Source organism: Microcaecilia unicolor, chromosome 4, assembly GCF_901765095.1.
Source record: "Microcaecilia unicolor chromosome 4, aMicUni1.1, whole genome shotgun sequence".
In the NCBI taxonomy this organism is placed as follows: domain Eukaryota; kingdom Metazoa; phylum Chordata; class Amphibia; order Gymnophiona; family Siphonopidae; genus Microcaecilia; species Microcaecilia unicolor.
Window position 1 is genome coordinate 332,564,388 of NC_044034.1, and position 12,730 is coordinate 332,577,117.

Consider the following 12,730-nt stretch of genomic DNA (forward strand, 5'->3'; position numbering starts at 1 on the left):
TCCAAACTACATATAAGCACATCAGGTGAGTCAGAATGCTCAAAACAAGCAGGACAGGATTGTCAAGAAATCTGACATTTGTTTTAGAGGATCAGCAACTTCTCACTCTTCTATCACTGCTAACGCCTGCTGAATGTATCTTTCACTGCAGGACCCTAATTCATTGCAATCTACAGTTTTTTTTTTTTTTAGGGAGACAATAATCAAAGTGCCCATGAGCCTTCAGACCAATTTCCAAAGAGAAACTGCCCATGAAATTTTCCCTATAGGAAAATTTGGGCAGCCACGGGAATGCAGGTGCTTTGTACCTGTGTACTTTGGCACCTGTGCATCCTTACCCTCCCTTCTGCCTCTTTTGCCTTGGTCACAACAATAGGTACTTTACCTGCAGTAAAGTGAGGTCACATTCTCAAAGCACCTCATTTTAGTGGATAAAACAATGCCCTCCACATGCTTAGCTTTTTTGAATTATTTTGAGATCGGGATGGAGAAGATTACTACTACTACTACTATTTAGCATTTCTATAGCGCTACAAGGCATACGCAGCGCTGGAGAAAAGTATTGCTGGAGAAAAGTTTTGTAACAGGAAGTGCCAATTATGTATATAGCAAACACAGGTTTACAGGTATAGGCATGCATAGCTCTGCTGCCTGTTCACATAACTTTAAGTGGATGTCTTGAAGTTTCTGGCTACTGATGCACAAGAGATGGATGATTGCCACTTTCTTAACTGTAGCATCTGTAGCAGTCTGTATGTTGGAATGATGACTATTTGCTTAGGAGGGTCATCAAAATGGAGTAATCAAATACATCTGGCCTAGAGTTTTTTTTTTCTCTTTCTGAATGGGAAACAGATCAGTTTTCTGTCAAAGTTAGAATAAGATATGTGCTCTGGAGGTGATGTACTTCTGACGACAGATGGAGATTGTTCAGATAGGAGACCAGTGGACTACTGCTTTTCAGACAAATGAGGAGAATCTACCCCAGAACATATAGAAAATGATGATGGATAAAGACTGTGCAGCCTATCCAGTCTGCCCACCATACCAACTACTAAGCTCTACAAAACCTTCCTTTACCTCAGAGATCCTCTGTTCATGTCCCATGTTTTCTTGAATTCAGATGCTTGTATTAAGGAAGGGGATATGCACTGCTTAAGTTTAAGTAGTTCTTCCTGTATTAATCTGGTCAAGTCTACCAGTTCTGATTTGCTAACACCAAATAAGAAAAAGAAATAAACATTGTGTGGCTCATTTTCAAAACAAAAATAAACACAAAAAAAATGTCAAGGTGGCAGAAAGATGTTTTTCTGTCAGAAATGTCCAAGTTGCAACTTTTGACACCCCAATTTTAGACGTTTTGCTCCACAATTCGTCCAAATTTCAAGGTGGCGTGTTGTGGGCGACACATGGGCAGCATCAAAAGATAACGGAACAATAATGAAAACTTCTATGGCCAACATTAAGACATTTTTGGCTAGAACTGTTTTAGTCATGACAAAGCAAAAGATGCCCTAAATGACCACTGGAGGATTAAGGCATAACTCCCCTTCCTCCCCCAGTGGTCACTGACCCCTCCCACCCCCCAAAGATGTGAAAGAAATAGTACATACCAGCCTCTATGATAGTTTAAAATGTTATAGCCAGTCCTATTAGAGCAGCAATCGGGTCCCTGGAGTAGCTTAGTGGTTGGTGCAGTGGACTGTAAAGACAGGGCCGGTCTGAGCTATTGCAGAGCACTGTGCCAACCACTTCAGTGGGGTCCCCCGATCCCACCTAGCCTCACATCTTACTGACAAGATATGTTTTAAACATTTTCAAATAAAGACAAATCAAGCAAAACGCGGACAGAAAAACTAATTCAGATATGCACATTGCTATCATAAGAAAACTTTGGGTTTAAAAAGCAAAACCATGTGCATATAAGGACTGGATAAATGAATTAAAACAAATCCCCTTAGTATGTAATGCTTGGTAGCAATAATGAAACAGTGATAGAATATTCACATAGCAAACAGCCTGAACCAACAGATTTATTTTCCACTTTATTTCTTAAAGCTCCCATAAAGTTACAGGGGTAACCTCTCCCATGTCATTAAATGAGAAATACTCCTATATATCTTGCGGTATGGAGTAAAAAAAAAAACTGGGGGTCAGCAAACAATTGATCAATGTCCAATAGTGGTGGCCACCTTGTGAGGGGCAAACCAAACAGCTATAAAGAAATAGGGGTGTGGTCAGACCACTCCTTTAGGTTTTTGTTTGTTTTAATTTGTAATGGTTTTTTTAACTAACCATCCAAAGTACAAGGCACTTGGTGCACATTGTTATCACAGAAACAAACATAACAATCAGTTATTTCTACACTATTGCACCTAGTGCTGAGCGTTAATAAGGAATACATAGAGCTAAGCCCAAACAAAAACCCCTCCCCCCCGCATCCAATGTGACCTATATCTAACTGAGATAATAGTACAACAAGAACCAGAACATATCCTACAGTAAGAGTTACAAACAAACTGTAAAGGACTACCGTTCACTAGAGTCCAGGTGTTGTTGAAGTAAGGACCAACTTCTCTGAAATGTGTCCATTGTATTCTTCCTATATGCTGTGAGCTGTTCCATCGTGAGAACAAATGTTAACCTTGAATACCAGTCTGTTATGGATGGGGAGTAGTAGATTTCTCGATGGAACATTTAGCTGTTAAGAAACAATTAGTAATAACCTTCTGCAAATAAGGTGGATAATCCCCCAATCCTAAAGTGCTAGTATACAGTGTAATGGTTCATCTATTACCTTTTTAATGATCCTTATTACTTGCTCTCAAAAGGGGTGAAAAATGGCACAGCCCCTGGCCTGACATCCCTGCCAGCAAGTCCCAGCCAAACCCTTCCTGAACCTACTTATCTGCTCAGGGGATAGATTCCATCTCTTAAGTACTTCCAGGTTATTTTCCCACAGTTGGGCAGAGATATTAGTCTTTGAAGCCATCATGACAGCTGCCTGCCATTGGCTAACCTCAAAGGTTTGCTGATGATCATTCTCCCACTGGAGCATGTATGGAAGTTTATTAAATATATAACCCCTTATAATTTTATATAACGCTGCAATTGGACCCTTCGCTGATGAGATTTGTGCCTACAAGAATTCTAATGCACCTGGTTCTTTAACTTCAATATCATTATTCAGAGCGCTATTAAGGTCATGCCTACATTGCAAATAGAAGAAAAAATCCCACCTATACAAGCCAAATTTCCTCTGTAGATGGTCAAATGCCTTCACCTGGCCCTCTGTAATAGTTGGAAAATAGTCAGTGTCTGAGGTCTCTCCATTGCTGAATTATGAGCAACATAAGGAGTACTTATTGGAGGCGTATCAAAAGAGCTTGAAAGAGGTAGAGTGACCTGGGCAAAACATTCATCTTTATAATTGCCATTCTACCCAGCCATGAGATGTGCCCTTACTCCAGCCCTGCAAGTCTCTTGAGCCATTTAATCAGTGGTTTGTAGTTAAAATCATAGAGGGAAGCCAGGTTATTGGAAATATTTGCTCCTAAGTATTTTAGGTGCGAGTTTAACCCATTTAAAGGGACAGTTCTCTTTTATTCTGATCAAATCTGCTCCTATAATATTTATATTAAGCGCCTCAGTTTTATCTATACTGGCTTTAAACCCTGAGACTAAGCCGTACAGCTTCATCTCCTGGAGAATCTTAGGCATGGATAAATGTGGATTAGAAATTGATAAGATCTCATCATCTGTGAATAGAGAGATTTTGTGGTGTTGGCCTGTTGGAATTCTGCCTACATCTGCAGTATCCCAGATACGCTGAGCGAAGGGTTCCATGACCAGGGCAAACACAACTGGTGACAAAGGACATCCCTGTCTTGTGCCTCTCAGTTTGAAACTACTAGTATAGGATCCATTAATTTTAATTCATGCTTCTGGGTTATATATAAATGTTTACTAAGGTGTGCTAATGTTTTTAGCACGCATTAAAATTACTGCATGCTATCGCTAGAGACACCCATAGGAATATATATGTGTCACACTAGCGTTAGCGAGCACTAAAAACACTAGCGCGCCTTAGTAAACAGGGCCCTTAATGTCTTATCAGATTCAATTTTCCAGTCTGCCTTCCTTTTTAGCTAGTTTTCTGATTCCTTATGCCCCCATCAGATCCTTTTGGTTGGGTAACCAGTGTCGTCTACCCTCTTTCCATGCGGTCTTTCTGGATGTTACTAGAAGTTCCTGTTTCAGTGTGGCTTCTCCCACACTGTGAAATGCCCTTCCCCCATTTTGAGTGGTCCTTTCAAAAATGTTAAGTCCCAAATTAAAGGGTTATTACTTTTCCTTGGCTTTTCCATCAACTGATATTTGACTTGGGGCTTTTTCCTGTGATTCTGATCTTACATAGTAACATAGTAGATGACTGCAGAAAAAGACCTGCACGGTCCATCCAGTCTGCCCAACAAGATAAACTCACATGTGCTACTTTTTGTGTATACCTTACCTTGATTTATACCTGTCCTTTTCAGGGAACAGACCATATAAGTCTGCCCAGCACTATCCCTGCCTCCAACCACCAACCCCGCCTCCCACCACCGGTTCTGGCACAGATCGTATAAATCTGCCCAGCACTATCCCCGCCTCCAAACCACCAGTCCCGCCTCCCACCACCGACTCTGACACAGACCGTATAAGTCTGCCCAGCACCATCTCCGTCTCCCGCCACAAAAAGTGTATACCTTACCTTGGCCATACTAATAGACAACTCCAAGCCTCCTATTTTACTTTCCCTCCCCTGTTTTTCCCTCTTTTTGGCCATGTAATCTCTCCTACTACTACCCTCTTGTACTCTATTTTGCGTTGCTCCCTTTTTCTCCCCCGATTAGTTTATGTATTGTAAACCATTTAGATTTCTTTCTGAAAATTTGCAGTATATCAAATTGAACTTGAACCAAGAGTAGCAGGGCTAATTGCAGTGAAATAGGCCGTTCAGTTGCCATTCAAGGTCAGGATAGGTGCACTGGATCCATGACAAATGGCATATTGTCAGTGAAAGGGCCTTAACAGTCTGTAGCCACTGCACAGTTGACGACTGCTTAAGCTTTGTTGACATCCCTGCTGTTACTGTGTGTTACTGGATTTCTGCCACTGTGCAACCAGTGTAAGTTGTGTCATCCACTGTAAACACTAACTCAATGGGGAAGAGCCATCAGTATAGAACTTTGCTGCGTAGTATCTCAGTGAAGCTCTTATATTCTTTTTTTCGACACAGGGTAGCTGGAGCAAGGTCCGCATAAACACTAACCTTTTCCTCATCCCAGGTTATTGTTCATTCTTTCTTGTGAGCAGCTCTCAGAACTCGTTCTTTGTCTGAATACTTACAGAAGAAGACCATGATATCCTAGGGCCGATTCCAGTCACATGGCCCAGCCACCCTGTGAGCTGTATCCAGCATTAAAGGCAAGGCCTCATGAGTTCCAGAGTCCTCTTGTAATACAGCAGTAAAAATCTGTTGGGCCATCTCTATGGACCTCGCCCGCACTACAGTTTCAGGGACACCCTTGATCCACAAATTACATCTGCACAATCTGTTATCAATGTTCTCTAATTTTAACACAAGCATTTTGTAACTGCTCCACTGTGTTTTCCAATGTGATTACCTCTTCACTCTAATCATTCAGATGTGTTTCAATATTCTCCACTTGTAGGGTAGTTTCAAGTAAATCATTACACAGTTCCTCCATTGTGGTCTGAATCTCTTTGCACTACATGAAGATCACTTTTAAGCTCCTGGAACCACAGACACGTTTCAGCACAAAGAATGGGGATAGCACATCATTCTGTGATTAGCTGGTTTCTGTTCAGTGACCATCATAGAAACATAGAAACTTGACGGCAGATAAGGACTAAATGGCCCATCCAGTCTGCCCATCCTCAGTAACCACTAACTCTTCCTTTCCTAAGGGATCCCACATGCCTATCCCACGCTTTCTTAAATTCTGACACATTCCTCATCTCCACAACCTCCACCAGCAGGCCATTCAACGCATCCACCACCCTTTCTGTGAAAGAGTGTTTTCTTAGATTCCTCCTAAGTCTATTTCCTCTTAACTTCATCATATGCCCCCTAATTTCAGAGTTTTCCTTCATTTGAAAAAGCTTGCCTCCTGTATATTGATGCCACTGAGGTATTTAAATGTCTCTATCATATCCCCTCTCTCACCTCTCTTCCATTGTATGCATGTAGAGGTTCCTAAGCCTGTCCCTATATATCTTATGACAGAGACCGCTTACAAATTTTGTAGCCGCCCTCTGGACCAACTCCATCTTGTTTATATCTTTCCATAGGTGCAATCTCCAGAATTGCACACAGTACACTAAATAGGGCCTCACCAGAAACTTATACAAGGGCACTATCACCTCTTTTTTCCTGCTGATTATCCCTCTCCTTATGCACCCAAGCATCTTTCTGGCTTTGGCCATTGCCTTTTCTACCTGTTTGGCCACCTTAAGGTCATCAAACACAATCATCCCCAAGTCCTGCTCTTCTTTCATACACAGAAGCACTTCACCCCCTATAGTGAACCATTCCCTTGGATTCTTGTACCCCAATTGCATGACCCTGTTTTTCTTAGCATTAAATCTTAATTGCGAATTATCAGAATGTTCTTCAAGTTTCGCTAGATCCTTCTTCATACCAGCCACACCCTCCAAGGTGTCCACCCTATTACAGAGTTTGGTATCATCCGCAAAGAGACAAACCTTACCAGACAGCCCTTCCGCAATATCACTCATAAAAATGTTAAAAAGAGCCAGCCCAAGGACCGAACCCTGCGGTACACCACTGATAACAGTCCTTTCCTCAGAGCAATCTCCATTTACCACTACCCTCTGTCTCCTTCCACTTAACCAGTTTTTAACCCAGTGAGTCACTATAGGTCCCATGCCAAGGGCACTGAGTTTAACTTTCGCCTGTGCAGGACCGTGTCGAAGGCTTTGCTAAAATCCAAGTACACCACATGTAGCGCCCTTCCCACGTCCAACTGTTTAGTCACCCAGTCAAAGAAATCAATCAGATTTGTCTAACACGACCTGCCTCTAGTGAAGCCATGCTGCCTCAGGTCCTGCAGTCCATTTGATTTTAGAAACCTCATGATCCTCTGCTTTGGAATTGTTTCCATTAGCTTACTCACCATCGAGGTCAGACTGACAGGTCTTTAATTCCCAACCTCCTCCTTACTTCCACTTTTGTGCAGAGGGACCGCATCCGCCCTTCTCCAGTCCTTCAGGACCACTCCAGTCTCTAAGGGAGCATTGAAGAAGTTAGACAGCAGTTCCACCAGAACATCTCTGAGTACCCTTGGGTGTATCCCATCAGGCCCCATTGCTTTGTCTACTTTTAGTTTAGCCATCTCCTCTCGAACAGTCTCTTCTGAAAATCGGTCTACCATACATCCATCCCCATTAACATTTCTTTTCTGTGGTCCTACCCCCGACCTTTTGTCCGTGAACACAGAACAGAAATAATTGTTAAGCAGTTCAGCTTTATCCTTATCAGCTTCTACATATTCCTCCCCCTCAGCTTTGAGTCTCACAATGCTATTACAACACTTCCTCCTGTCATTTATATATCTGAAGAATGTCTTGTCCCCCAATTTTACCGTATCGGCTATCCTTTCTTCCATTTGCATCTTCGCATTCCTGACATCTTTTCAAGCTTCTCTTAGCTTTTTTAAGTATTTTCTGTCCTCCTCTTTCTGAGTCTTCTTGTAACGTATGAAGGCTAACCTTTCCCTTAACCTTTTCAGCTACTATGTTCGAGAACCAGAGCGGCCTTCTTTTCCTCTTACTTTTATGTAGTTTTCTAACATAAAGGTTTGTTGCCTTTAAAATAGCTCCTTTCAGTTTCGCCCACTGCTGTTCTACATCCTTCAGCTGTTCCCATCCAGCTAACTCACCATCTTAGGATCCTGCCATGTCAGCTTATTCTTATTCGTGCTGGAAAAAGCTTTTAAATCAGTCTGATGCTTTCTGAAAGTCATCGTATGGTATTGCCATCTGGCAGGTCTCTGTAAAAGGTCAGAAGAGTGTTCCTTCGAGGTCTAGCACATTGAAAAATTCAATGTAGCATGACAGAACTGTGAAGCTCTGCTCCTAGGGTGTCATTCTGTGCATTGACATCAATACCTCCCAAATTTCACAGGTTTTGAGCTAATATTTCAGAAAGAGCAAAAGCAGTCCTTGGATGCACTCATCGGTGGGGGGAGAACTATGGGTGGTGCTAGTCTTACCCCTGGGTAAGTCAGCCTGCTCTGATAGTTTTACCAATGGATTTTGCAGGAAGTTATGGAATGTAATCTCTCCATTGTTACTGAAAGTCTCGAATCAAGTATTAGAGACAGGAAGGATTCCGGAATCCTTTTCTCAGGAAAATATAATGATACTGTGTTAAATACAGATGCAAAAACTTTGTGTAAGCTGTGTAATGACTTCATGCCAGACTTCATTAATAGAAGTCAGGCAGATTTTATAAAGGGATTAAATGCATTTAATAGTGTTCACTGAGTGCTGAATATAGTAGATCAAAGGGCAAGAAATGTGAGTGACCTGACTATTCTATTAGCATTAGTTGCTGAAGAGGCATTCAATAGGGTAAAATAGTATTACCTGGCTTTATTTTTGGAAAAGGTAAATTTGGACCCAGTCTTTATAAAAGTGGGTAAATTTGGACCCAGTCTTTATAAAAGTGATTAAAGCATTATATAATTCTCCAAGAGCCCACTTAAAATAAAAGTCAATTTCAAGAATTTACATTGGGGAAGGTAACAAGACAAGGCGCCTTCTGTCCCCACTCCTTTTTGCAATATCCTTAGAATTCTTTGCACAGGCAATTGGGGTCTGATAAGAACATTGTGGGAGGGGGAGGTGTGCAGGGACCAACATAAGTTAGTCCTTTATGCAGATAATATATTGTCATTTTCAAGGAAACCCTTAATTTCATTACCAAACATTATGCGAGGAAATAGGTATCAAAATATAAATAGAATGAAGACAAGACTGTAATTCTCCTAATCAGTATTTTAGTGACTGTGGAAGAAAGCCTAAGGTATTGTTTCTCTTTTGTGTGGCAAAAGAAGAAAAATATCTAGGGGTTTATGATTCCTATACAACTTGTAGATTTATACGATTTACATTATCTTCAGGTAATGGAATAAATAAGAAAATCTCTGTCAAGATAAAAGAAATATTTCTCTGTCACTGCTAAGAAGGGTGAATGTGATAAAGGTGAATTTCTTACCCATACTCTTATTTTTATTTATGATTCTCCCATGTGTAAGTCAGCATTTGTGTGATCCTGGCCCACCCGATGTCGCACCTGAAAACTGAAGCCCTGGAAGCTGAGGAACCACTTCATGATGTGTGCATTTTACGCCTTGTGGCAATCATCCACTTGAGAGTTTCTTTGGTCTGTGATGAGCAAGAAGTGTCGACCCAATTGATAATACTGGAATGTCTCCAAGGCCCATTTGACTGCTGAGGCTTCCTTTTTAATTACTACAAAGTTTCTTTCCCTGGGAAACATCTTCTGGCTGATGTAGAGCATAGGATGTTCTTCTCTCCACGGATTGCAATTGGGGTCACCACATCTAAAAAAAGGATTGCGGATTTAGAAAAGATACAGAGAAAGCAACTGAAATGATAATTAGAATGGCATGATTACCCTCTGAGAGAAGGCTAAAGAACTCAGGGCTCTTCAGCTTTGAGAAGAGATGACTGAAGGGAAATATGATAAAGTTCTATAAAATCATGAATGGAACAGGAGAATGTAAATTGGTTGTTTACTCTTTCAAAAAGTACAGACTCAGGGGCATAATGTTACTAAGTAGTACATTTAAAACCGGAGAAAATATTTTTTTATTCTGTGCATAATTAAGCTTTGGAATTAGTTGCTGAAGGATAGTAAAAGCAATGTTTGTAGCCGGGTTTTAAAACATTTGAACAACTTCCTGGAGGAAAAGTCCAAAAGCCATTGGTGAGGTAGACCTGTGGGAAATCTACTGCTTATCCCAAGGGGTAAGCAGCTTGGAATCTATCTGCTCTTTGGGAATTTGCCAGGTGTTTGTGATCTGGATTTGCCACTGGGGGAAACAGGATGCTGGGCTGAATGGTCCTTTGGTCTGACCTAGTATGTCAATTCTTATGTTCTTGCAGAGTAAGTGCAGATGTTTGCTGATGTTCTCTGTTCCTTATAAGCAGAACGCAAATGAGTTGATGCAGATGTGTCTTGTTCTTCACAGGGTAAGATACAGATGATGGTTTGCATTATCACAGGCACACGAGATGACCTCTATGGAGCCATTAAGAAGCTATGTTGTGTACAATCTCCAATCCCCTCCCAGGTAAGCCCAGTTTTCTGTATCTTACAACTTAAGAAGAAATAGTTGGAACCTGCTATGGTGAATGCTGGGGGATCTTTGGGTTGGAGGAGTAGGAGAAATGGAAATTTTTTTAGTGCTGCTGAAGGTGCCTGACAGTTGAATGCAGCATAATACCTGTTGTGCAGAGGTAAGAAATCTGAGTAGATTGAGTCCTGAATACTTTGTATTAGTACAAAATAAAATATGCTTTGCATTTGAAGATGGAATTTGCTGTCATTGCTGATGCAGCTTGACAGAAATCACCGAAAGTGAGTCTCCTTCTCTCCAAGTAACTGCTGTGTTTTAGATCTGTATAGCACCTTTTGTAAATAGCATCCTTCATATTTTTTGCAGTGTGAGAAGGCTAGAATAGAGAGCTGCACAGGAACAGGGCTAGCGGGAATCCCAGGTCCGCAGAGGTTTAATGTAATGAAGAGGGGTTCTAGGTGGGGTAGTCTCTGTAGTGCCCAAGACATTAAAAAAAAAAAACAAAAAGTTTTATATTTAATGTTGGTGTACTTCAGAGTGTGGGGGGGAGGAGATGCCAGACTATGGGGGGTGGTGGGTAGGAGGTAGGATAGGGCTGATGCTAGGCTACAGGGAGGGGTGGGGGTAGGGTAGGACTGATGCCTAGCTATGGAATGGATGGTAGGAAAGGGAAGGGCTGATGCTGGGCTATTAGGATGGCTTGTGGGGGTGATAGAGATGAAAGGGCTGATGCCAGGCTATGGGGATGGATGTATGGGGGTAAGGAAGGGACAGGCTGATGCCAGTCTATGAGGATGGATGGATGGATGGGGGGATAGGAAAGGGAAGGGCTGATGCTGAGCTATGGGGAGGGTTACATGGGGAGAGGGAAGGGAAGGGCTGATGCTGGGCTATGGGGAGGGAAAGGAAGGGGTGATGCCTGGCTATGGGGATGGATAGTGCCCCCACCCATATTAGCTTTGGACCCGCCCAAAATATCAGGTCTGGCTACGCCACTGACAATATCAAATCCAACTCCTGAAACGCTTTGAGGAGCTAGAACAGCATCAAGTTTTTGAAAACGTACAAGTAGGCGCAGAACTTTCTGAATGGTCTTCCTGGAACTTCGTTGGAGACCTGAGGAATTCAGTTCTTCATTGCCGGTAATGATATGCATGGAACTGCATCACATCTTAGGTGACTCCCTGCCGTTCTTCACTTGTGGGTCTTTGGTTGGCCTGCTTAGATTTGATATGATGGTCTGTCAGGTCATTCCATTGTTGCAGACCTTTGGTTCCTTGGAAGTGGAGCCCATACAATTTTACATGGTTGTTCCTGCCCCCTTTAATGAGACTTACGTCAAGTGTGAGGCATTGACCGTTCTCTTTTGATGAGGAGCTACGCTCTCAAGACAAGAACCCTTGAACACTGGCGTATGACTTTTTTTTTAAATTAATATTACTCTGCCTTATGGACCATCTGACCTGGTTATGTCTGCTCCCTTTGTAATTGATTGGTGACTACTATTACTAGATGTATGCTTAACATTTGGGGGACAGCCAATCTTTATGGACAAGGTGTTTCAGCTATACAGTGGCTGCGATATGGGCCTTATTCTCCTCCCTGTCACTTTTCTCTGACTGTTGGTTTGAACCATGAGCCCTGAACTTCAAATTCAGCAGTTTAACTTGGATAGCATAGAAGGAGGATATGACCCAGTGTGTGCAATTATGCAAATTGCTGGTGCATCCTGATCCCTGTGCAGAATTTTCCAAAGAAAGGCAGTGCTGTGCAAATGTTGTGTTGCACAGGGGTACAAAATTTGCTCTGGAGTACTTGGTACATTTTTTACATTCTGCCGGCTAAAAAAAATATATATATATATATAATTCAAAATATATAAAGTGTTTAACTTATCTGTGCAACATAATTTACAATTTCAGTGAAACACCAATTGCAAAAATACTGAAAACGCAATGAATAATAAGAAATCAAAAATTCTTGATTGCATGTCTTCACCAAGCCCTTGTCATAGTAAACCCAAATTAGCCAATTACGAAATATTCCTTAAGGCGCATAAGTAGTACAATAGAGCCTACCTTTGTCCAGTCCCAGTAGCTAACCTTGATTCTTCATCCAGAATCAGCTTATTTTTATTGTATGAAGTAATATATTTAAGTAGAGAATAAATATGCTGAACATAGAGCTACCAGAACAACTGTGGTATAAAGTTATGCAAAGATACAAGAAATATTGGTGTGTGTTAATAGTCCTTGGAGCACTTTCCACAGTCCATTATTGTAAAGTGGATACAATTGTCAACACTATGATACTGA

General features: G+C 41.5%; 1 protein-coding gene across 3 annotated transcripts in view; it reads left to right on the forward strand.

The window, feature by feature from the left end:
- The window catches only part of PIWIL2 (piwi like RNA-mediated gene silencing 2), a 349,150-nt gene that overhangs the window by 222,680 nt on the left and 113,740 nt on the right, over positions 1–12,730 (forward strand). For all 3 annotated transcript variants that reach the window (XM_030202016.1, XM_030202014.1, XM_030202015.1), the window contains exon 18: positions 10,308–10,409. In XM_030202016.1, coding sequence (XP_030057876.1) covers positions 10,308–10,409 — 102 coding nt within the window. The remainder of the gene's footprint in view (positions 1–10,307; positions 10,410–12,730) is intronic.